The sequence below is a fragment of the Vulpes vulpes genome, chromosome 12 (genome assembly GCF_048418805.1).
Source record: "Vulpes vulpes isolate BD-2025 chromosome 12, VulVul3, whole genome shotgun sequence".
NCBI classification, from domain to species: Eukaryota; Metazoa; Chordata; class Mammalia; order Carnivora; family Canidae; genus Vulpes; species Vulpes vulpes.
The window spans coordinates 142,717,921-142,744,373 of NC_132791.1; the positions used below are offsets into that span (position 1 = coordinate 142,717,921).

Genomic DNA, 26,453 nt, shown 5'->3' on the forward strand with positions numbered 1-26,453 from the left:
TGAAATTAAAGTGTATTTTATTTAACCCAGTATGTCCAAAATATTGTCATTTCAACATGTAATCAATATAAAGTAACTAATGATATACTTTACATTCTTTTTTCATACTAACTTCAAATTCTGGTGTGTATTTGACACTTAAAGCACATCTCAATTCAAACCAGCCATATTTCAAGTGTTCAACAGCCAAACTGTCCAGTGGCTGCCATATTGGACAGCACAGGTCTAGATTTAAGAAGAAATCAGCAGAGAAAATAATGCGGATTAAATTTAATAGTGCTGAGGCTAAGAGATTTCAATCCAATTAACACAGTTTGCTCTAACGTTGAGAAATCAGTAGGCCATGTACCAGATTTAATGACAGACTTATTGGGAAGAGAGTAGTGTAGTAGGCTGAAGAGTGACCCCCAAAGATTTCAGATCCTAACCCTTGGAACTGGTACATTTTTTCACCTTGGATGTGATTATTTTTGATCATCCAGGTGGGCCCTAAATCCAATCACTAGTGTCCTAATGAAGGACAGGCAGAAGGGGACTTGGTACGAAACCGAAGAGGCAGCCATGTGGCCATGGAAACAGAAACCAGAGTTAGAGGGCCACAATCAAGGAATGCCACCAGGAGCTATTAGAGGCAAGGGCTGGAGGCTCCAGTAGGAGCATGGTTTGGACCATGATCTCGATTTCAGACCTCCAAACTGAGAAAATACGTTTCTGATGTTTTAGCCACCAAGTTTGTGGTAATCTGTTACAGGAGCCCTGGAAATCTTATCAGCAATGGGATGCAGTTCCATTTGCCATATTAAGGTTGAATTACAACCACAGGTAGGCTACAAATAGAAGAATCTATCAAAAAAATCAAAAGCATTCTGTGAGGAACACGTGGCTATAAAGATAATAGTGTACTGGGTATTTTATTATTTGTAATTTACGTGCTACACATCTTTTATATCAGCACAATTTAGAATAGCCATGTTGGAGAGAGACCGTACCAGGTCGGTCTTGTATCCTCAGCACCCAGCAGAGCCTGGCACATAGTAGGACACTCATATTTTTGAATGAAGGGGACTATGGGCCTCAATCTTCCCCAGCACAATAGGGTCAGAGGAATGGGATGGGCTCCCTAGGAAGGCAGGGCTGGTGTCAGATGTTAGAGCGCCTACCATGTGCAAGACTGGGGTGGGGGCAGTCAAATTCAGGGAGTCAGGTGTGGGACCCCCGCAGGCTTAGTCCAGAGATGGGGTGCCACGGGACTGCTGGGCAGAGACTGAAGCCAATGACAGCAGGATCTTGACGGCCAGAGCCCCTTCCCATAGCCTCTTCCGTCCCTCATTCTTGCAAAGGGCCTCTTTGGGACAAGGAAGAGCCCAGGTGTGACTCTATCACAGCTACTGTAGAGTTCCAGCTCCCCAGCTCTCCACATGAGCCGCCCATTCTATGCCTGAGTCAAGAGCCTGGGCATAGAGTAGGAGGTACCCTCCTCTGCCATGTAATCTAGATGATTTTGAGTAAGTTACTTCCCCTTTCAGCTCCAAGGTCTCCTCTCTGGGACAACCATGGCCCAGTCTACCCCTGCGGGCCCAACCTGCCACAGACCATATGGAGGCTCTGGCCCCCTGCCCTTCATATCCTGTCACCCATTTGCAGGACTGAGCCCCAGCCAGTCACTTGATCCCTCTACATTCTCTCTTCTCCTCTCTTAAATGGGCAGTTAAGTGACTTGTTAGCTTTCCACAGCAAGAATTAGCCAGACTGGTTTGGGCCCTGGAAGTGAATAAGGGAGATAGATTCCAGACCTATGCTGACCCGATCCTGGATAAGAAGGGACTTAAAAACCCTCTGGGCCCCAACCCCAGTCCCCACATGCCTGCCTCATGCCTGTATCCAGATCCCACAACTCTGTAGTACACATCTTGAAAGAAGGAACCAGAAGACTTTTGCTCACTGATGAGACCACAGTGAGGACTCAGCCAGAGTACAGGAGGAACTAAAGAATAACTGAGAAGAACTCAAAACCACTTGCCTATCTTTTACAAAGGCCAGGATCTCCCTGCCTTTGCTCACCCTGTCCCTCCTTTGCTGGCATACAGTATTCTCATCAAACCCAGGGGGAAGGGCTTCAAAACTCAGCAGGTTGTGATCCTGGCTCCTGGACAAATGACCCATCCTCCTGAGAGTGGGAGAGTTCACCTTCTGCCGTCTGCCCTATTCTCTCCCATGAGGACTTCCCTGGTGGGCAATGAACTCTGGCCTCCCCAGCCCGGGTTCAAAGTTAAGAAGAAAATAAGGGGATTAAGGAAGCACCAAAGGCAAATCCTCTCTTATAACAGTATCAGACAACTGTTTCAAAATATATTAGATTTGGTTTTTATTGTAGAGCACACATATCAGGGCAAAGTGCTGCACACACAACTACAAATCATTTTTGGGAAAAAAGCTGTAAAAAAAATAAAACTGCAACTGCTTTAGTTATGCAGTCCCGACTTGAATCCACGCTGGCAAAGGAGTTCTGGCCCCTGAGAGGGGCTTCTTGACGGCTGCCCCAGATTTCTGCAGCCTCAGGCCTGGGCCTCTGTGAGTCAAGGCCCCCCTGGGGTGGTGGCAGCCCGGAGACTGGGAGGGCTTCTGCTCTCAGCAGGCCTAGATCTCGGCCATGGCAGGCAAGGAAACACTCCTAATTAATACAGATCAATACCTTGCAACCTTTGAGGATCTGAGTAGGTGGAAAATGCCAAAGACTTTATTATCTTTTTCCTTTTATTTCTTAAAAGCCCCTTCCCCAACTCCCACGCCCCTGAGGCAGAGGAGGCGCCAACCCAGTCTGCAGACCTGAGCTCTGGCCTTGGTTGAATGCATGCTACAGGCAGACAGAGGGGGTGGGCAGTTGCCTTCCTATGGGGATGACATGGAGAGAAGGCCCAAGCTGGCCAATGTAGGAGGAAGGAAAGGGTTAGGAAAAAGCCAAGAGACCAAAGGAAAAAATAAAAACTCAAAAATAAAACAAAAACCCTACCACACACCACAATTTTCCATACCCCAAATGCTAGACTTGGAAGGACACCCGTCCCTCTAGCTAGAAACAATTCCTAAAACTGCCCCAACATGGCAAGTCTAACTGTTTCGTACAATCACACGCATATGCATGAAAGGAGCAACGCAGCAAAGAGGCGTGCTCTTGGCAAGAAAGGTCAGGACCACTGTAGCCAGCCCCGCGGCAGCCCAAGGACCTGTGGGCAGAGCAGGCCAATGGGCGTGGAGGAAGCCTGGGGGCTTGGCCAATAGCTTTGGGGTGGCAGAGGACTGTTTCAACCCCACCCAGTCATCCTGAACAACTCTGCTGCAGGAGAAAGAGGGTGTTTGCATGAACTTCCAGGGCCTGGAGAGCGGGTGAGAAGTGGGAAGACAGAAGACCTCCTGCAGAACCAGCAAGGAGCACAAACGAGACCTCAACCCAGACATTGGGGGGTGGGGGTGGGGTGGGGCTGAAGACTGATCTTCATTTACAACACTGAAAAGATTTACATTTAAAGCAAAACAAGAATTTTCTTAACCAAAATATTTTGTTGCTTTTAAATAAACCCAGCCTGACACAGCCCCACTTGAGGACAGCTGCCCCCCCACACCTCTACTGGCCACTCTGGTGTGAGCTTCTGTCCCCTACAGATGCCAATAGCCTTTCCATTTTGGAGGAAAACCAAGAACATGAGAATCAGGTCCCAGCCAATTCTGTTCTTCAGCCTCAACAGGCAACAAACCCAAGGAAAAAATGTAAGGATAAAAAAAAAAAAAAAACAAAAACCAAAACCAAAACCAAATAAAAAAACAAAAACCAAAAAAATAAAAACAAAAACCAAAAAAACTGAACACAAGGAGGGGGCAGCTATGTGAGGATGAGCCAGAGTTCCCAGGAGGGCACGGCACGCCTCAGTGCCTGCGCATCTTCACCTTTCGGGCAGGGCTGCCTGCCGCCTCTGAGCAGTCCTCTCCAGACTCGTAGGACTTGCGCCAGTAGTTCTCAGAGCTGAAGCTACTCCTCCGACGGTGTGTGGGCAGCAACACGGAGCGCCGGTTCTCTTCCTTGTCCATTTCCAGGATCCGAGGCCTGCGAGGGAAGGGGTAGGTGGAAGCGTCTGGGTCAGACCCTCACCATCTTGGTGATTGCGTACTTCAGCTTGGGGGTTCTCCAGGAAGGGCAGCAATGGCAGGAACACGCATCATCTTTTTGCCCACGGAGGGCAGTGGCCTTGCTCAGTCTATGAAACACTTCCCAATTAACCCTGTGGGATATGCTTAGCTGTGGGATGTGCCTAGTTGAGTCTAGTACCCCAGGACATAGCTAAGGCTGCCCTATCACAGTCTCTAGACTTTGTTCGGTCCTCCTGTCACCTCTGCCCACCCTTGCTCTGCTCACCAACTCCACTAGCCCCTGAAAGCAGCACCCTCTTGCAGCCTCAGGGTTTCAACCCAGTACCTCCTGCCTAGACAGGCATTCACGCATAGCTTCCTCATCCTTGTTGTCCCAGCTTAAACATGTCCCCAGAACCCTTCCCCTACCCTTCTGAAATGGGTCCCTGCTCTGCTGTCTTCGTCCCGAGCTTCCTTAACATTTAAGTATAACCCACAAGAGTGTTTGTCCAGGTGGACAGAGAAGGAAGTCGTGGGAGGCCCACAATGCATTCCCCCCTTGTCAGAATCTTGGCCCAATCCTTGCTCTCTGGGGGTATAGGCAGTTGGTCCTGGGTTAGGTGGGAATGCCACCAACGCCACTGACCTGGAAGCAGACATAAAGCTTAGAAAAGTAGGTAACCAAGGCTCCTAACCACCCACACCAGGCACCCCCCCACAAACCCATTTCACTCCACAGCCAGGCCATTTGTTGCTGTCCTTTGTTGAGGGTCCTAAGCTGAGTACCTGTGGGCAGCATCAGGGTCTGCCTTGCGATGGGACCGCTTGGGTTTCAGAGCAGGGTCCCTGTTGTTTCCCGAGAGACGATCTGAAGCATAGCTGGGTGGTAACACAGAGCTGCTCAGGGACTTTGTTTCCAACCGGGGTGCATCTAATCTCGTCCTGCAAAGCAAAGATGCATGGGGTCACCAATGGGCCTGTGGGGAGGGTATGGGCCCCATCAGACCAATTCTCTCTCTGGGCCAGAGAAAGGAGGACCAGCAGTCTCTGCTCTATGCCTCAGTCTCCTCATGGTTCAACTAGGTCTGGCTGACTTGCAAAGATCCTCCTTCTTAAGTTGAGGCTTAGGAGTAGGAACACGAACACTTCTGTTTGAGACGTCTAATGATAGGGACCTGTTGCACCACGGGAAACATCCAGGGCTCTCTCAACTGGACTCACCCTACTCAGGCCCAGAAGCTCTCCAGGGGCTTCTACTCCACCTGCAAGAGTACTGAGGGCCCCCAAATACTCCCCAGCAGATGCCTTCCTTCTTCCTGAAATAGCAAGACAGGAAGGAAGGTTCCTCTGACCCAGGCCTACAAAAGGGAAAAGAAGACTCCCTACTCTCTCATATAGGAACACTAAGGTTGTGGCAGAGCCAGAGAGCCCAGGCCTAACTCAACATTGACACTTGGCTCTGATCCCACCACAGGCACCTGGCAACTTCTGCTGGTTACAGGATGCTGACCAAGTCAAGGTAAAATCCCCACCTAGCACACTAGGTGTGAGTTTTAAGGAACACACTGCCCAGTAAAGGGAAAACATGCAAGTATGGATGGGGGAAACAGAGAAAGTGAACAAGGAGGTGGTCCAGGGCAGTGATAGGAGTCCTTTATGAAGCCAGGCCTGGAGGAAGCTAGCCTAGGAAACCTCAAAGATGCCCTGAGACTTCTTGTGTAATTTTGAGAAGGCTAGCAAGTCAGGCTGGTGGCAGCAAGGAGCAGGAGAGAAGTCTGGGGTGGAGAGTTATGGGGACACATCTGACAGAAGGTGCCCATAGGCAACTGTGCAAAAAATAGTCACTTGGTTCTGAGAAAGGTGCTGTAGTCAGAGCAGAGCATCCTCACAAGAACACTTCAGGGAAGACAGCGGGAGGGAAATCCGAGAGCTGCCCTGGATTAAGCCACATGGTGTTCTTGGTAACAACTGCATCCAAACCTCACAGGTTTCTCTACCTACCCACGATTGATGTGCTATAAAGAAATGAGGAAAACTAGGTTGGTAAGGTGGTAAGTCACAGGTCCTAGGAGTCATGGGGGAAAGGTTTAAGCCCAGGTAAGACTCTAAGCCTGACAAACAGGAACCACAGGGCTCTGACCCTGAGCAGGGGTCTTTCTCCTAAAGCCAGCAGATGGCGACTTCTAGCTGAGAACCGATGTTTGAACACCCTCCAGCCCAAAGTGGTGCATAGACCAGCACTACTGCGACTTTTCCCTGCACTTGTCCCTGCTTGTTTGCTTTGGCCCCATGGACAGGAAAGCCAGAGTAGTCAGCTAACCTGCCTGGCCCACCAGTCTCTGCCTCCACTCTCAGCACTCCAGGCTCAGGAAAGTAGGACCTACCTAGCAGAAAAAAGGAAGAAGATCAAGCCCTAATGGTGCCACTTAGAATCCAGGCTAGTTGCCATCCCTTTTTGGGCCTACTTCTCCATCTAAGCAAAGAAGGGAGAAAGTGGCTGGCCCTAGGGTCTCTTTCAGTTCTAAGGGTCTAGAAATCAAATGGCCTCTTTCAAGCCATGATTCTTTTTCCTTTAATGATTTGAGAGAAAGAATGATCATAAGTGGGGCAAGGGCAGTGGAGAGGAGGAGAAGGGGGGACAAGGAAGGGGGGAAGGAAGGAGGGAAGGAGGGAAGGAGAGAAGGAGAGAGGGAGGGAGGGAGGGAGGAAGAGAGAGAATATCTCAAGTAGACCCTGTGCTGAGCCTGAAGCCAGATGCCGGGCTTGATCCCACAACCAGGAGATCATGACCTGAACTGATACTGACACCAAGAGTCAGACACTTAAATGACCATGTCACCTAGGGCCCCTCAAGGCTAGGATTCTAGAGAAAGATAACAGGAAGAGTTGGTGTGAGGAAACACCCAAACACAAGGGTAGGGATTAGAAATCACTGGAGCCCCAAGGACCTCCTCTTCTTTACCAAGCTAGGCCTCATTCCGCAACCCCCCCCCCCCCCCCCCGGAACCTCTTCTGGCTGAGAGGTCCAAGTGGCAGAGATCAGACTAAGACATTGGCCATTAAGCTTGGCTTAAAGGCCTCCAAAGGTATCAAGCTTTATGTAGGGAAGTCCCCCCTCTGGCACGGTGGAGCTAACTCCAAAGCTAAGCCCCCACAAATACCAGGAGCAGGTGAGGTGGCTCAGGGCAGGAAAACCATTGAAGGATGAAAAAGCCCCAGTGAAGCCCTGGTGGGCAGGGCCCTGCTCCCTGCAATTGTTTCCTCAGGTGACTGACAGATGGTGAGAAAATGAAGAGCAGAGCCACCAAGGGGAGAGCCTGGCCCACACACCTCTGGGGCTAGAAAACACTGAGCACATCCTGCCACAGAGGCAGAACCGGCAGACACTGATGATCCCTGGAGGGGCCCCTGCCCTTCTTGAGCTGCCTTCTTGGGAGGCCAGTCTGGGCAGGCAGGGGCAGTGGTGGCAGACCTCCACCATGGACGCAGGGCCACTGGAGAGGCTAGGGAGATGGGGGGACAAGCTGAGACTAGACAGGCCAAGGACATGGACTGGCTCTACTTCTAACTGCCTGAGGGAGGCAAAAGGTGTTGTTCCTTACACATGACAGTACCACTGCCTTCAGGAGGCAGCCCTCCAAGAAGGGATGATCAGAGGTGGCCCTATCAAAAACCCTGCCTCCGGTACGGATAGTATAAGCTCTGGGGGCTCAAAAGTGCTCCTGACACATCCTCTGGGGTTGTTAAAAGTACATCTCAGAGGTGCCCAAGTGGTTCAGTCTGTTAAGTATCTTCCTTTAGCTTAGGTTGTGATCCCAGGGTCCTGGGATGGAGGCCCACATCAGGCTCCCAGCTTCACAGGAAGTCTGTTTCTCCCTGCCTCTGCCTCCTCTCTCTGCCTCAAATGAATAAAATCTTTATAAAAAAAAAAGAGAGAGAGAGAGAAAGAGAAGAAAAGAAAGTACATCTCAGAACAGCTGGAGAAGTTCCTGCCTCCCACCACTTCCAAAAAGCTACCATGCTGCAGGAAGCCAGGCTAGAGCCAAGATCCCAAACCCAGTGCCCACTGGCTGCTTAATTTCTGAGAACACCCTACCTTAAAAGCCAGCTAACTTCCAAGAAGCATACTAGGCCCCCTCAGGGTTCAGCAAACAGATCCACAACCTTGAAGTCAGGAAGTTCTACCAGTAAGGGCTGGGTCCGGGCCTCCTCAGGTGGCAAGAGAAAAGGAGACCTGCCTTACAGATCTGAGTCAACATCAAGGGTGGTTACAGCAAGGCACTCTAGGTATGGAAGGTCACCCACAGTGTCAAGACAGCTCCCAGGACAAAGTAGCCATTAGACACAGGTACTGGGGAAGGCTAAACAAAGGGAAGATGACTTAGCATTAATATTAACACATTAACATGTGACACGTTAACATGTGACCATTAACATGTGGGGCAAGGGAGGGAGGTGACTGTTCCAGGAGGTCTCCTCACATTCCTTTCTCGCTCACTGAATCCTCTAGAGAAGCTGCTGAGGAGGATTATTCCACTGTAAGGATGGGAAGCAATACTAAATCAGAGAGCAAGTCACTGGCCTAAGTCCCACAGCTACGGTTCTGGGATGGCCTCTGGAGCCAGGTGGGCTCTCGGTCTTACAACAAAGCAGACTACGGTCCAGGCAGACCAGGAACCAGTCTGCCCCTCAGGCCAACCATATTCAACTTCTGGCTCCACCCTCATACCAAGCACCTTTGTGCTTACAAAGCCCAACTTCCCAATGGAGCAAAGAGGCAGTGTGGCAGGCCTGCCTGAGCATCCCCTTGTCTACTGAGTGACCTCGGCCTCTAGGTCTAAGCTCTAGGACCTATCAGATTCCCACAAAGCCCAGAACTGTACCGTTGTCTCTCCTGCAACAGTACCCCCCGCCCCCCACCCCCGACACCACTCCCCATCTTCTACCAAACTCCCTCCAACATCACACCTCGCTCCCTGAAAGACAGTTCTTCTACCTCGGTCTCTGGAGAGCCTAAACAGCATGTGAGGGATATACCCCAAAGAGAGAGCACCTCAAACCCATGGTCCTAGCAGAACTTCCAGCAAGACCTCCAAATCCAGACCTACAAGATAACCAGGCCCCAAAGGCCTATCCAGATCATTCCACCTTATTACCAACATGTCATACCACATACTTGTAAGCCAGAGCTCCAGAGGACAGACCGCAGGGTCGGCATCATGGGTACCCAGGAAACCCCTGTACAGGCCTGGTAAGGTACTGATCTCCACAACACCAGGCGGCCAGACAACACACTTGCTTTCCCCAGACTGGGCCAATGAACAACGAATCTCTAGGTTTCTCTTTCCTCCCACTCGCTGTGTTTCTGCTGCTCACACCACCTTACACCTAGACTGGACACAGCCTTCCTCATCCGCTACTCCCAACTCATCAAATTCAGAGAGAAAATATGGTGAGGAAGGGGTTAGGAGAAGCACATAGCATTCTTGAATTTAACCACCCCTAGCAACACTACTACCCCAATTTACAGGTGAGAACACAGGACTCAGATAACCAACTTGTATTTAGTGAAGAATGGGCAGAGCCAGGCTGGGAGCCTAAGCCAGTTTCATTCCCAGGTGACCTCACTGCTCTCCCAATTCCTCGTGCAGGGTATATGCACATGGACGCACACACTCACTGGACCAGGAAACAAAGGCGAGCTAACCTTTGGCCCAGGGGATGAGAATCATGGAGACAAGCAAGGGCACCAGTCTTGGCAGGGCAGCGTCTCAGGCCAAGTCAGGGAAACCAAGAGCTGGCCACTAACCCCTGGAGGAATGAAGCCCAGAATGTACCCTTCACTCATACACACAGAGCCTCACACTTGGGCTACTCTGCTTTCAGGAACAGTCTCCCCGGACCCTGGAATTCCTTGGGTCTGAAGGACCAAATAAGCCATTTAGCTCAGCCTCTTACAGTCTCTCTCATGCAAATCCCTCTCACCCCACTGCTTCCTGGTATACAGCAGCCTTGGTTAACATTTCGCAAAGGAACCTCTAGCTGCTCTTCCCAGCTTCAACCCACTGAGCTGAGCTCACTTAACCAAAAGCAAAAACGAATGCTGTTAACACTGCCTTGAGCCACTTTATCTGATTAAATGAAGAGATTAACCATGCAGGAAGACAAATCTTGTAGGCAGACCTAAGGCATCCCTGGGTGCCTCCTGAAAAAACAAGGGATTGGGTGGCCTGGCTACCAACCGAAGGCCCTGGAGGCCCACAAGCCATTTCCTGATAATCAAGTGTTTATCTACAACCTCCTTCCCATACCTCCCCTCAACTACAGAGATCCTCTATACTTTGCACTTTCCAGCCTTTGAACTTACCGATTTTTAGTTTGTTTTTAAGAATTTTTAAGAATTTTTGAAAGAGTGTGTGCACATAAGAAAGAGAGAATGAGGGATCCCTGGGTGGCGCAGTGGTTTGGCGCCTGCCTTTGGCCCAGGGCGCGATCCTGGAGACCCGGGATCGAATCCCACATCAGGCTCCCGGTGCATGGAGCCTGCTTCTCCCTCCGCCTGTGTCTCTGCCTCTCTCTCTCTCTGTGACTATCATAAATAAATAAAAAATTAAAAAAAAAAAATTAAAAAAAATAAGCATTTAAAAAAAAAAAAAAAAAAAAGAAAGAGAGAATGAGCACATGGAGGAGCAGAGAGAAGCAGATTCCCCACTGAGCAGGGAGTCAGACACAGGGCTCGATTCCAGGATCCCAGGACCATGACCTGAGCCGAAGGCAGACATTTAAACTGACTGGGCCACCCTGTCGCCCTGAGCTTACCATTTCTGCCTGGCTAGCAAGGTCTAGCTCAGGAGCTAGATCCACCAATCCCTGTCCCAACCCACGCCCTCCCCCCCTACCATGCCCCACCAAGATAGATTTTTAAATTTTTGTTTGTTGTTGTTGTTGTTTGGTGGGCCCCAATAAATATACTTTGTTCTTTTTTCTGTTTTGTTTAAGTATTTATTTATTCATGAGAGACAGAGAGGCAGAGAGACAGGCAGAGGGAGGAGAAGCAGGCTCCATAGAGGAGCCCGACACAGGACTCAATCCTGGAACTCCAGGATCACATCCTGAGCCGAGGCAGATGCTCAACCAACCACTAAACCACCCGGGCGTCCGTACTTTGTCCTTTTACTCTGCTTGTGTTGGCTGGCATCTTGCAGGTCAGTACTATTGCATACCAGCAGAGCTAGGATCAAGATCTTACTCAGCCATTTACTGGTTGTGACCCCAAAGACTCTAACACTAAGCTGCAGCCTCATTCAAGGGGAACCCTCAGGTGGTCACTCCCAGCCTCCTAGTCTTCCCTATGAGAAACAATGGTACCAGTCACATGAAAACTCAGCACCAACTACACTCAAGGGTGCCGCATCTTATTGAATCAAAAAGCACTTGGTGGCCACCTACCCATTTCTCCCCATGAGGCACTTAGAAGCACTGTCCCAGCTCTGACTGACCTAGGCCCTTCCACTACAACCTGTGCAATTTTTACTCAAACTTGAGAAGGCAGGACTGGCTCCATCCCCTCTGCCTATGAGGAGTATAGGGCCAGATTCAATGCCTAGATTCCACCCATCTAGGATGTGGCCTCACCAGCAAGTCAGTCAAGTACTCGTCAAGGCTACATCCTTGATGTCTGGGTAGTGCTCCCTTTTTCATCCTGTCACCAGCTTGTCCTTTTCTTTTTCTTTCTTTCTTATTTTTTTTCAGCTTGTCCTTTTCCAAGATAAGCCCATACAGCTACTGTGGAGCTGTTCCTCATTTGCCTGCATTGTCCTCCTGATCTGGGCTGGGCCTACATGAAGAGCAACCCCGCCCCCATAGAATGCAGAGTTGGAAATTCACAGTATCGAGTATGGGCTATAACTGTCTAAAGGGGGAGAGGGTACACTGACAGGGCTATAGGTACGTGTTGATGCTTCCTGCATGTCGGAACAGTTAACACCTGAGCCCCGAAGGATGGCTAGGTCAACCAGTTTCCACTGCATATGTGGGTCATTTGCAGGGTAGGATGTGCAGAATAAGATGAACATGTTAGATACAAAAACATTCCCATCAGAGGCCACATTGCTCCAAGGGCCCAGGATACAAGTCTATGGACCACACCAGGAGTTCTAAGTACTTTAATATGATGAGTACCAGACAATAAGAAAACTCTAAAGAAATGAGGCTGGATGGACAGGCAAAGCCCAACAACGAGCCTGGCTTTTATCCTGGGCCTCTCATCTGGTCCTCTGAATTGTCTCCCTACAGCTAGGCAATATTCTAGCTCAGCTGACCTGGGGCAGCAGAAGCCATCTTTCCATTCCTTCCCAGCCCCCTCATATCAAAGCTCTGTGCTTCTGTTCTCTCTAGCCCAGTCTGTGACTGGCTCCTGGGCCCATTTGAGTCAAAAGGTCAAAGGGCATCAGTAACCCACCAATGATCATTCTCCAAGGTCAGACCACTGTCCAGGGGCCCAGATGGCCAAAAGGCTTCAGGGGGACCTGGTTAACAGTATAGGCTCCTAGCTCCACTGAGAAGCATCCGACACAGCCAGCCTGGGAAGTAAGGGAGCCACCATTCAAGAGGGAGGAACTGGAAAAATGACCTGACACTCCAGCTCTGGCCACTTCATTTGCACGTCCAGTGAAGACTTCCCTAGGAGAAGTTATTGTGGGAGGCTTGGGGGGGGGGGGGGGGGGAGGACACCTGGGAGGTTGCTAATCTGGTTTTACATCACTCTGGGAGATCCTCTTCAAGTTCCTAGCCTAGGTGGGCCATTTGGTCCTGGCTGCAGCTGGAAGTGCTAGTACAGCCTGGGAAGAAATGACTGGGGAAAAGAGGCCAAAAGGGAGGTACAGTCTGGGTTCCATCACTTCCGTATTCCGGGTTTTGGCCTGTGCTGGAAACCACAGGAAAAGAAAGTAGAAAGACAGGTAAAAACCCTTCTTCTGATGAATTCTGAGAATATTCTTAGGCTAGAGGTCAAGATGCTGCCAGTTCCTAAACAGACCCATGTCTGCAGCTCCTAGATGTGCCTGGTGCTCTCTCTACCTGGCCCCCAGGATGGTTGTTCAGACCTCTACCATTCCCATTCTACATATGGTACAACAGAGACTCTGAGTTTTGACTTGACAAAGTGGTAGAGCCATACCAAAGAGACTTCATCCACCATAATATTTTGGAGTTCTGGCCCCCAAAGGTCAAGATACTCAAGTTACAGACTAAAATTTAAAAAATGGAAGCCAAAAAGTACATACTTTAAAAAAAAAGGGGGGGGGGGGACTCCAAATGGCCAAAGCTAGAATTACTGGAGCATAAAAAAAATACCCATAAATCCATACTGATATAAGTAAACAAATAAGTAAAGAAATAAATGAAGGCAGGAACAAAATCTCTTCACAGAAGAATTCCAAATAACTTGGGCAGGGAGCCCCCGTTCAGGGAGGTGGCGCTAACTCCCCCACTCCTTATGCATGGGCTGCACACAACGACTTCCCTCCTCAGATAAGGGAAACAGTGAATTTGAGTATAGAAAACCAATGAACGCAACCTCAACCAGGTGTTCAAGGTCAACATCAGCAGTGAGAAGTCCTATGTGCCCTGGATGTGACCGAAGAGAAGGTAGCTTCACCTCTGTGGTCTTCCTCCCCCAAACCCCTATCGAACCATGAGAAAAATGCCTCATTCCAAGGGAGAGATATTCTACAAAATACCTGACCAGTCAGGGTCATCACGAATAAAGAAAGCCTGAGAAACTATTACAGCCAAGAGGAACCTAAGGTGACATGATGACTAAATGTAATGTGGGGTCCTGGAACAGACAAAGTATGTTAGGAAGAGACTAAGAAAATCCAAATAGAATCGAGACTTCAGTTAACGATAACATATCAATTATTACTTTCTTGACTGTAACAAACACATCTCACTAGTATAAAATGTTAACAATAGGGAAAGTGGTATGTGGGGTAAATCAGAGACTATACTATTTTCACAATTTTAAATCTAAAGCTATCCTAAAAAAATAACATTTTGTTTTATTTTTCTAATTTAAATAAAGACGGCAAGCTATAGGATACCATGTTCCAGCGCAGGGGGGCGGGGTTGGTCCAGGCACTGGTTCTGCTCTCCCCAGTGAGGTCTATACAACCCTGGACAATCATCTAGCCTCTTGGGGCTCTACTCTATTTTTTTTTCTTTTTTTTTAAATTTATGATAGTCACACACAGAGAGAGAGAGAGAGGCAGAGACACAGGCAGAGGGAGAAGCAGACTCCATGCACCAGGAGCCCGACGTGGGATTCAATCCCGGGTCTCCAGGATCGCGCCCTGGGCCAAAGGCAGGCGCCAAACCGCTGCGCCACCAGGGATCCCAATTTTTTTTTCTTTCTTTTTTTTTTTTTTTTCCTTTTTGAGGCTCTACTCTAAACACAGACTTGTCTTCACCCAGCACCTGCTTGGCTCAGTCCATTCACCCCACAAGCAGAAAACAAGAAGTGCTAAAGGGGCTAGGTCTGGTGATGTTGGTCGGTACATCCTTGACTCCCTCGCCAGAAAGGAGACAGCAACAAGCTATGCAACTATTAAACACTGCAGCCTAACCTCCCACCTTCCCTTCCTCTTCTCACTCCCTGCTCCTCCCAGAAGTGAAAACCCAGGCATTTTTAAAGCAGGCTGCTAAAGCGCAGTCTAAAAATAATCAGCAAGAGCACATGTGACAAATCAGAACCAAGAAGATGGGGAAAGAAAGAGGGGGAGGGGTGGTCTGGAAAAGGGGTCCCCAAATCTTCTCTCAAGACTGTATGCAAGAACACTGGGAGCATGTGCTTCTGCTCAGCCCCAACTCCCTAGTTAAAGTCACAGAACTTAATTTTCCAATGAAGACAAAATAGCTTTTTCCTCAAAGAATTAAAATAAAAAAGTATGAGACCTGATAGCCTTTTCCTCTCCCCAGGCTTCATGCTGCTATACTATTGATACAGAGGAGCCAAGTTCTAAGGGAATCCAGCCCTACATCTCCAGACAGGCCTGCAGGTGCCAGACACCGGGGCACTTACTTCCTGAGGATGATGACCGCTCTGCGCTCCTTGATGTCCTGAGGCCGTATGCAGTGAGTGATTTCATCAGCAGCATATCCACTGAAAATAAACACAGAGCATATGAGCTTGGAAAGGGAACAGACAACCAACGTTCCTACAGGGTGAAGAGACAGAAATATCGTCCAGGTCTTATGGCTACCTCTGCCTTGTTATTTTGAGAGGTTCAAGGGTCTACATGGAACGGGAAATCACCTGTTAAGTTCTAGGATGCTCCAATCAAGAAAAAAAATCTAGGATGAGGCAAAGGCAGGCTTGAAGGCAGAAACTACAGCAGGAGTCTCCCCACACCAGCCAGAAGCCCTTCTTGTCAAGGGCACCCCAAGAAGGTATACCTTTAGTCACTCTACAGGCAGTTAGAACGACTCAGGCCAGACCTTGGTAAGACAAGAACTGCATCTCTTCTTCCCCCCCTGCCCCCTACCCTTCAACACAAAGAGGAAGCCAAGGCAGACACAGACAGCCCTGAGTCACCAGAGAGAACTAAGGCTGCAATGTTCAAAAAGAGAATTTGTCTACTTGAAAACAAGCTTTCAAAAATCTCCACTTGGGGGGATCCAAAATCTTGAAGACAGCTGTGTTTGGGATATTTTAAGAATTCCCATCACACTCAAATATCTATTTATTTTCATCAAGTTACATGATTTAAAAAACTGCTTAGACCAATGAACGTGGGTAGATGACTGTCCTCTTCACAGCTAACATCTTTTGGATTTGAAACTCTGGAAGCAAACTCAGCATCCTGAGCCTCCTCACATGCCCTCACCAAGGAGCATGGCACCTAAGAGGCACTCAAACCCCAAGTTCCTCCACAGAGCTGAGGCAGCTCTACACAGCCATTCACATGCTCAGCCACAGGTGTAGTGGGAGGTGGACACACCTCAGCCTTATCTTGCTCAGCTTCCCCCTGACCACCCTGGACCACAAATCTTCCTCTCCATGGCTACTAATCAGCTCCCCTCTCAAGAGCAGCTATAAAGACACCCATATAACTGTTAGAAACAAGGCAGGCCTGGGAAAAACGCCTCTAAATGGCTAGGCTGCTCCAATATGGAGAAGAACTAGAAGTAAGACAAAATATAAGAAGTCCAAGAGGGAAATCCCTTCTGATTTGAGGGAGACACAGAACCTTTAAAGATTTCCCCTCCAAGCTGCTCCTAGACCAGATGTTTTGTTTTCTCTGTGAACATCCATCCTAGAAGAGACTATGGACAAATATCCACAGTCAAATCAGTTTGGAACATGATGAAGAGTTTATTTTATTTTATTTTTTTAAAGATTTTATTTATTTATTCATGAGAGACACAGAGAGAGCTAGAGGCAGAGACACAGGCAGCGGGAGAAGCAGGCTCCATGCAGGGAGCCCGACGTGGGACTCGATCCCAGGTCTCCAGGATCACACCCCAGGCTGCAGGCGGCACTAAACCACTGTGCCACCGGGGCTGCCCCATGTTGAAGAGTTTAAAAAAATTTTTTAAAAAGCATGACTACATTAAGAGATCTGAGAATTATTACAGCAGAAGAATCTGCTGACTGTTTAACTGAGCACTGACCAAAGAACCTTCTCTCAAATAACACCTATTAATACCTGTAAGCCTACAGTGAGAAATGTCACACTGAGATAGAAATGGAGAGACCTGGGAAGCCCCGGTGGCTCAGCGGTTTAGCACTGCCTTTGGCCCAGGGCATAATCCTAGAGTCCTAGGATCGAGTCCCACGTCGGGCTCCCTGCATGGAGCCTGCTTCTCCCTCTGCCTGTGTCTCTACCTCTCTCTCTCTCTCTCTCATGAATAAATATTAAAAAAAAAAAAAAAAAAAAAAAAAAGAAGAAGAAGAAATGGAGAGACCTGAGTTAGAATTTGAGTTTTGTCATCTAACTACAGCATTGTGTGACCTTAGTGAGGTCACCTGCTGGGCCTACGACTGTTTCTGCATCTGTAATAAGAAGAGCAGTAGAGAGACACCTGGGTGGCTCAGTGGTTGAGCGTGTCTGCCTTGGCTCAGAGTGTGATCCCGGTGTCCTGGGATCAAGTTCTGCATTGGGTTCCTTGCAGGGAGCCTGTTTTCCTCTGCCTACGTCTCTCACGAATAAATAAAACCTTAAAAAAAAAAAAAAAAAAAAAGGAAAAAAAAGGAACAGCTGTAGGTTTTGGGTGTTTGTCATGCTTTACAATTTAGGTATTCTTTTATGACCACAGAGATTTCATATCTTACTTTGAGAGAGAACGTGCATGTGTGTGCACAAGCCAGGGTGGAGGGTCGGGTGGGGAGACACACGACACATGGAATTAGATGGAGAGAGAGATCTGCACTGAGCACAGAGCCCAACGCAGGGCTCAATCTCACGACCCTGAGATCATGACCTGAGCCGAAATCAAGAGTCAGATGCTTAACCTACTGAGTCACCCAAGCACCTCAATGATAAGATTTTTTTTTAAAGATTTTACTTATTTATTAGAATCAGAGAGAGAGAGGCAGAGACAAAAGACACAGGCAGAGGGAAAAGCAGACTCCATGCAGGGAGCCTGACATGGGACTCAATCCTGGGCCTCCAGGATCACACCCTGGGCTGAAGGTGGCGCTAAACTGCTAAGCCATCGGAGCCGCCCATAAGATTTTTTAAAAAGGGACACTCTTCTTCCCTTGCAGGCAGAATTAGAGTTCTAGGACTACATGGTTGGTACCCTTGGAACCTGTAGGCCTGTAGTGAAAATTGTTAGATAATGCAGTGTGCCTGGCACAGCACTCCCATTCATTAAGCACATGACACAAGCCAGCCAGCCCTGGACCACCGGGGGGCAAGCGAGAGACTTCGGTTCAGTACCTGCCAAGGAAATGTGATCTGGGTTCCTCTTGCAGGGATCTGCCAGCAGAAAAGACCCCATTCCCAGGGCTATGAGTTCCAGAGCTTGTTCTAGGCTTTCGTCACTCCACACTGGAGGAATGCAGGTGTGGGGTACAAGACAGTCCTGTATAAACACAGGATACCCCCCCCCCCGCCCCACAAAGAGCTATGTCCAATTCCCCAAAGGTACTCCAAGGCACATTTCTAAGGCCTGTTGACAAGCATCAATCTGTTTGACATGGTTATAGGCATACTGGGGCCCTCACCACCCATCTTCAACAAGGAACCACATTCCTTAATGCAGAAGGAGCAAACCCAGATAGCTGTCAAACCTTAACTGTCCCCACCTCCCAAGGGCTCCAGAATGAATAATAAACCATGACAGAATTCTGCAACTGAGCCCTGGCCTCAGAAGAACTAGTGTGGACAGAGAACACACCTGAACTGCTCATTTGCACTGGTCTTCTAGAACTTCCTGTCAGCTGCGACAGAGCCCACTGACCCCTCCTTAGTATCTCAGGTTCCTCTGAGAGCAGGAGGCTCTGAGTCCTGGCCGAGGGAAGCTCTTCTGGCTAAACTTCAGCAGAAAGTATCCAGCAGAGACCACAGAGGATTATTTACTGCTAAGGAACCTACTTATTATAAGGAAAACTGTCTGAAAGTCCAACTCTGCCAGCTTGAAACTTAATATGCCCTGGGTTCAGGCCTTATCCTTGGCATGAAAAATTCCAGTGCCTCCTGCTCTTTGTTTTCACAGGGACGGGAGAAGAGGAAATACTTCATGCTGGTCTGCCTCCTGCTCCCTGCCTGGGCTGAGCCCTTTCAAGCCCCCCCACCCCCCCACCCCATGTAGCAGTGACCAGCATGCTATAAACATTAAGAGCAACAGACCTGGTTCTGTCACCCACTAGCACTATACCTTACCCTTACAGTGACTAGTTTTTTATTTAACAGACAGACCAAGACAGCACAAGCAGAGGAGGCTGCAGGCAGAGGGAGAAGGAAAAGCAGACGCCCTGCCGAGCAGGGAGCACAACCTAGGACTCGATCCCAGGACCCTGAGATCATGACCTGAGCAGAAGGCAGATGCTGAACCGACTGAGCCATCCAGGCACCCTGCCTTTACAGTGACTCTTAAGAGTCTTTCGTTCTCCCCAGGGAAGCTTTTCTCAAATCCCCCAGTCTGGGGGATACCATACCTCCCGCCTACCCACATATCTCTCTTTTTTTTTTTTTTTTAAGATTTGTTTATTCATGAGAAACACACACAGAGAGAGACGAGAGAGAGAGAGGCAGAGACATAGGCAGAGAGAGAAGCAGGCTCTCCGCAGGAAGCCGGACATGGGACTCGATCTCCGATCCTGGGATCATGCTCTGAGCCAAAGGCAGGTGCTAAAACATTGAGCCACCCAGGCATCCCCCCACACCTCTCTACTACTAGGTTTGGCCTTGTGGAAATTGTGTTTTCTCTGTAAGACAAAGTGCTGCAAAGGCCTTATTCATCTCTGTGCTCATGAAATCTGTGTTGAGCTCAATTGTTCTGTTGCAAATCCTTCCTCAGAGGATTAGGTGCAGATTAAATGAGCAGTCTGAAAAACTTTTTCTAAAGGACTATGCAGGACTGTACATCTCTCCTCTAAGGACGGTTTTGGAGACAGCTGTAGTCAAGGCACATTCCCAAGACAGTCACCATTCTCCATCTACTGTGCACCCCACCCAGGACAGAACAGAACCAGAGGTAGAGGGACTGGCCAAGATCACCAGGACTGCCTGGCAGCCTCCCTACAACTGCAGTTACCTGTTCTGGGAAGCCCCCAACGAGCCTGCCTCACACTGCTAATGGGCCAACAGGACTAAGAAACTTAGGTTTTGGGGGACAGTAGGCCAGCCATCTGGGCGCACAGGGGTGGGATTTTGATCTCACATTCATTATAACCAAACCCAACCTTCTAAAATGACATATGGCCTAACTTTATGAGAAGTCCTGGGACTTTCTAAATACATAAGGAAGGTCAACCTGCTCCAGGTTTCTCTCACATCAAGATATAATTAGAGAGTAGCTAAGCACAGAAAGCAGCTCGTCTCTAGAGACATCTTACCTAAACTTCAAGTATTCAGTAGTGTAAAAGAAATTCAATCTTTGATAACAACTCTATGCCATCAATAGCCCCATTTTTGCAGAGAAAAACTAAGGCCCACAGAGATGAAGTTACTTACCCAAGGTCAAACAGTGGGGACACTGGAACTCTAATCAAACTCTTGATTTCACTATCTATGCTACACAGATTTTTGGTTTTTTGGTTGGGGGAGGGGGTAGGCAATAAGGAGTAGAGAGAAAAGCCCATCTGTGTTTTCTGGTGACAAGGTCCAATCTATCCTGAGGGCCTCATTGGCCTCAGGAAAGGACATTCACATACCTACCACTTTCAAGGAAGAAGTCCACAAAGGCGAGCCCAAATCCAAGAAAGCTAGCACAGTATCTCAGTGATGGCTGCACATCAACTGCCCAGGCGAAAATGGCCAGCCAGCCCTGAAATTTGTATGGCCTATTTATTTTCTCCTTGTTCTGAACTTCATGATTAAGACCACTGTTCACCTGCTAACTTCCTTTCCTTTGCTGCTTCTGCCATCTTGTTAGGCCTGGCAGAACCAAGGCCAGTCAATCTCCTCAGCCCAGAGCTCCTCCTGAGGATGCACAGCCCGGACTTCATCCTGAGGTTCCTCCCCCTCCTGTGGAACCAGAAGACTGCACACAAGAGATGTGGCCCAGGACCTATGTGCCCTACTTTCCCGACTATTTTAAGCCAGAAAGCTAAATTTTGCTTTCAAACAGCTGAACAAGATCAGCTCTTAGCCCAGAACGGACAGGGGTGCCCACTCCACTCAGTATCAGTTATTACCTAGAAGCTACAGGCTGTGTTCACCTCTGTGTGTCCCACGGCTGGAATGGTAACAGTCACTTCCAGATGGGCGCCTAAGGCCTGGGTCTCTGGGCATGTGGCCACCACAACCACAGACCACGTAACACTGATTAAAAAGTAGCAGCAAATAAGCAATTAGCCTTGAGGTAATTATTTTAATTAATCCAACTAAAATCTGTTTTAATCTGCCCGTTTACCCTACAGAAAACAGGAGAAGAAATGTGGGAAGAATGGATATGAAGGTAAAGAGATATTTATTTCCCCTAAAGAACAGCATTCAGAGAACCCAACTAGGCTCAACGTGAAAAGGTTACCAACAAAACAAAAACAAAACTGGGGTTGAAAAGAAGTTTAAAGCACTTTAGGAAGGGTCTGTGAGGCCTTGCTCTAAATGCCACATTTGGACATTGCTGAGTCAATGTTTGTCACATGCTAACGTCTACACTGACAACTATTAAATATAAAACCATATTCCTGCCATGTAACCTTGGTCGAATATAGACTCCACTGCCACCAACAACTTAGGAGTCTGATGAGAATTACCAGAACCCCTCCGCACCTGCAGAGAACCACTACTTTCCTCAGCCCCTCTCTTCCAGTATGCAGATTTACAGCTCATCACTTCCAAGTTAGGATACCTACCAGGAAGAGCCCAAGCAGCATTTTAAAGAGAGGCACTACTATAAAAGGCAGGTGTTCACCCACCTGCACACCAAGTAAGCTGAGAGTACCAAGTGAGCAGGTGCTACAAGATTAAAATTAGTGGGGGCATCCAAAATCCTAGAGCAGTGGCTCTCAATTGGGATGATTTTTGAAGCCCCACCCTGTGGTATCTGGCAATATTGAGACATTTTTGGTCATCATGAAGGCTAAACTGCTATTTAGTGAACAGAGACCAAGGATGCTTCTAAACATTCTACAGTGCACAGGACAGCCCTTGCAAAACAAAGAATGGGCCAGCCCAAAATGTCAATAGTACTACCACTATTGAAAAGATCTGATCTAGTGCTTTCCCATGGCATGCCTCACCAGAACCTATATTTCAGGTTGAATCTGAGAACTAAAAACGATTTCCATTAGCCACAAGTCAGCATCTAGCAGGCCCCACCTTACATACACCTCCTCTCTGCTATTGCCACCAAAGCTGCCGTGCTCTCCCTGAGCATTCCCTAACTTCTTTTCGCGGCTAACTTACAGTTGCCATTCAAGTTTTACACCTTATTTCCTCCTTAAAAATTCTAATACTACAAAATGGGTCCCCCTCTGCAAAATACTCCTGCAGTTACTTTCCTGGGCTTAGTTTAACTGTGGCTTCCATTAGGCTGTGAACCCCATGAAGGAAAGAGCCGTATTTTAGGCTCTACCAAATCCCTAGCCCCTTCCCCACCCAACAAGAGGGCAAGGGAGTATTAAATGCCTATGTATGAAAGCAAATACCCATTTAAGTGCCTACCCTGTACCGGGCTCTGTATAGACACCAAATCACCACTTTTAGTTCTCATAGGTTTTGGAAGTTGGCATTACCCTCACTTTACAGATGGGAAAGCCAGCTCAGAGAACGCCCACGAGATCCCAAAGCAAATGAGAGCCGAGCTGGATTCAAAGCCTGGGGCAGCACTTTTCAGGACATAGCTGAGCCTCCCACATTAACTCCAAAGCCAAGTCAGAATCCAGGAGTTGGAAGGGACTGGGAAAGCTTTAGGACTTTACTCTTCCAAGGAAAAGATGAAGAAAATTTTCCTGATGATGCAATCCTGTTGCTGATCACTAACAGACCTGCATTTTAAGAACTCGAAACTTCTGCTCTTCAATAGAGGGGTGTGTGTGCGCTGGAGAGGGGAAAAGTCTCAAAGTCACAAACTGCCTCTTATGATCACCCCTACTACACACCCAACCACTATAAGACCTCCTGATGGCAACCTATGACTATGCAGAAATTAATATGCCCTTAAAAAACTAAATAGCCTTTGTGTGAAGTCCTTTTAGCATCAAGAATCCTTCAATGAAGTCAGACGCCAGACTGCCTTACACAGCAAGCCACTTGTGAGGGTCTGCCCTTGGAAATCCCATCTTAAAGGTCTTTGCTAAGACATCAATCTGGGAGCACCACTTAGATCTGACAAATTTGGAAGCCCAAATGACAAAGGGGGCACTTGACAGATAAGTGGCTATTTAAGTTTCAGATGTATAAGGAAGCCAAAGTAATACTTCTGCTATCACTGATTTCCCAAACTTCCCCATCAGGAAACCTTGGGATTTCATAAGGCTCTGCTGCCACCCCAGATAGAGAAGCAGCCACAGCTGTTTAACCCAAATGAGATGGATGACCTGCCTCATACTAAGAGGGCTCCAGGGAACTCACTTCTCCCCAGGACCAGGGCCCATAGCACAGACTTCAGAGGTTAAGCTGCTCACAAAAACTCCATGTTTCCTGATCCTGTACTAGAATTCGGTGGTCAACCAACCCACTCTGAACAGCTGTAGTCTAGAGCTCCTAAGAGGTTTTGGGGATTACTGAAGTACAGTGCTAGGTTAGTTGTTTTAGGGCTAGAAGGAGACAGCCTCCAGATAAACTTTCTGCTTCGTATAAACAAAGGTGTTCCAGCAGGCAATCTTCCTGGGCGCTAGGGTACAGAGAGCTATTTCTCAGCAGGACCTGGGACCCAAAACAGGCTGACAACCTAGTTCTGCGGCTGACAGAACTCTGTAGTTCTGCAACTACAAAGTCAAATATCAGGTAAAGAGACTTGCTTTATTTGGTTTCATATAGCACCAGTAACAGGTAACACATTCTTACAAAGGGCCAACAGGCTCTTCTGCAGCCAACAGGGGTTGAATTTTCAGAGTTGGATGCACTCTATTTCTGCCCTAATCACTAATCTGTTCAACTCTAGGGAAGTCACTCCCCATGTTAGGAACAAAGAATGTGTATCTACTACTCTCAAGGACTTTTCTCTGCATTTTCTCTTAAGGAATCCTTAAACGGTTCCTCTGTTTAAAACAACCCAAAACGGCAGAGCTGGAAAGGCTTTCAGATAACAGCTCATTTAAAAAAAAAAAAAAAAAACAATTTGGAAACGGAGGCCCAGAAAAGAAAAGGGACTTGCTAAAGTCATACACAGAGAGACTGAAAATCTGAGCCTTCTAGAAAGATGCCTTTGTATTAATTTTGGCCAAGTCTGTGATCACACCAAACCTGCCCTCAGGATACAAAATTCTAGATTGGTTCCCTGACCACTCCCTACTTTCTTCCCACACATGTTTTAAACACAAATCCCTTTTTCCTCTTCACCCTCCTCTCCCAGAAACCAGAAGAATGGGTCAGAACTGTAAAAGCGCGGGCTCCTATTTGCTGCTGCCTCCTGGGTGAGAGTAGGTAGCTAAGGCAACAGGATGCAGGGCCGCCCCCTCCTCCCAGATGGGTTACCTGAGCACAGTCACGCTTCCTCTGCGCACCGGCAGAGAAAGCACAGGTTCTGACACCCGGATAGGCTTGAACTGGAACTTGCAGCCGAAGCAGAGCGCGGAGTCGCTGAAGAAGGACACGGACACGATGGGGCGCTCGAAGATGTGGATGGGGTCCACGTGAGAAACGATGCAGCCGCCGGGCTGATAGTCGTTGATGACGGCGCTGTTGACGAAACCCTCGGGAATGACGCGGTGCTCCACCAGCTTCTGGATCACCAGCTGATGCACCCACTCGGGGATCTCGTCCACATCGCCCGGCGGGTAGAGGCGCTCCTGGCCTGGCCCGCGCTTCTGCAGCTGGGCGCCATACGTGTAGCCCTCGCCGAAGAAGTACTTGTTGCGCAGCGGGGCCCGGTCCACCGTGTGCTCGTTGTACAGGCCCTTCTCGGCGCGGGACACCACCTCGTCGATGCGGGCCTCGATCTTGGCGCACTCGTCCTGACTGAAAAGGCGCATCTGGCGAATGCCGCTCTTCACCTTGCGCGCCTCCTCCTCCTTCTGCAGCTGCTGCTCCTCATAGTCGCTGCGCTCGGGGTCCGAGTCCTCCTGATACTTGCGCTTGGCCCCGGACACCGGGTAAGGCTCGGCGGCGGCGGCGGCGGCGGCAGCGGCGGCCACGGCGGCGGCGGCGGCCGCCGCTGCCTCCCGGCTGCCCGCCTTATAGTTGTCCCGGGACGTCATGGACTTGAGCTTCTCACGCAGGTCCGTGTAACCGCTGGCGGCCGCCATGGCCCCCGCGACGCTGCTCTAGGGTCCTCCGGGGCGGGAGGGGCGGCCGGGCATGGCTCTCGGAGGACGCGCCCCGGCGCCCCCGGAGGAAAGGGGTTCCTCAGCGCCAGGCCCCCATGCGAGGCCGGAGGACCCGGCAGGGGGCGTCGAGGGGGTGGGCGCGGGGTCGGGCCTCAGGGGCGGTGGGTCATGCAGCGGTGGCGGCAACGGGACTTCCTCCTCCGCCGCCTTCTCCACGTCCCAGAGAGCAAGGGCGCCGGCAGCGCCTCATGCCGCGGAGGGCCGCTGCGGAGGTCCGACCCGACTCCCAGCCAGACCCTCGGACGCCCGGCCCAGCCCGCACTTTAAAGCGCTCCTCACGACGTCACGGGCCGTCCGCCCGACGTCCGCCAGCGCCGCTCCTCAGCGGGCTCCTCAGCGCGCACGCGCAATGCCGCCGGCCACCGCGGCTCCGCGCGCAGCGGGCATGCGCGAGCGTGTAGGCCGGGTCACTGGAGGCGCCGGCGCAAGCGCAGATGGGGACCGCTCGGCGTCCGCCGCCCCTCCCCCACTCACTGAAGAGCTCCGAGGGAGCACCCTCAAATAGCAACCTGCCTCCTTGACGCGCCACCTCCGCGACCGAAGGGCTCTCTCCACAGGGGTGCGCTCACGCTGTCAATGCCGTCGCTATGCTGCGTCACGGCATCGTCCAAATGGTCGAAAACGCCTCAGCCTTCAACGCGCAACCACCGGGGAACCGCCACAACCTAGGCTGCCCGGTCACCGCCCCCTCTGCCGTTTCCAGTTCTTTCATTGGGTCACCGGCCAAGCCCCGGGCGGGTCCAGACGGGAGCTTCCGGAAGTTGGTTCGCATTCATGTCTGTCAATCAAGCGGTCGCCTTGGCTACTGCGTCCGTCACTTAATTAGCTGCGTGGAGGGCGTCGAGGACCCCTGAAGGGTGAAATGGGTGGCTACGTAAGTGCCTGAGTGGAGACGCCAACGGAGAAAAGCCCTCAGACTCTTTAGGAAACTTCTGAAACCAGCAGAAACTTCTCAAACTGCGGGCCCGAGAGCACCGGGCCCCAGCTCTGCGTCCAGACGGCGACGGCCCGGGACGCTGGACTCACTGAGGGGGCACCTCCCTGCCCCCCACCCCCGCCGCCGCCCGGCCGCCCGGCGTGGACGTTCCACGAGTCACGTCCCGGTGGCGGCGTGCGCAGCCGCGGACGCGCGGGGTTTTGGCGTCCGTCTTGCTCCGGGTTGGAGATG

The 26,453-nt window shown here is 49.8% G+C and overlaps 1 protein-coding gene across 1 annotated transcript; it reads right to left on the reverse strand.

Moving 5' to 3' along the window:
* On the reverse strand, nucleotides 1–26,373 carry ALKBH5 (alkB homolog 5, RNA demethylase). Its single transcript, XM_026005618.2, has 4 exons — nucleotides 24,435–26,373; nucleotides 15,203–15,283; nucleotides 4,909–5,064; nucleotides 1–4,099 (listed from the first exon to the last, which is right to left on the reverse strand). Exons 1-4 carry the CDS (start codon nucleotides 25,202–25,204, stop codon nucleotides 3,922–3,924), a joined length of 1,185 nt encoding a protein of 394 aa, XP_025861403.2. The 5' UTR covers nucleotides 25,205–26,373; the 3' UTR covers nucleotides 1–3,921.
* Nucleotides 26,374–26,453: the final 80 nt, after the last annotated feature.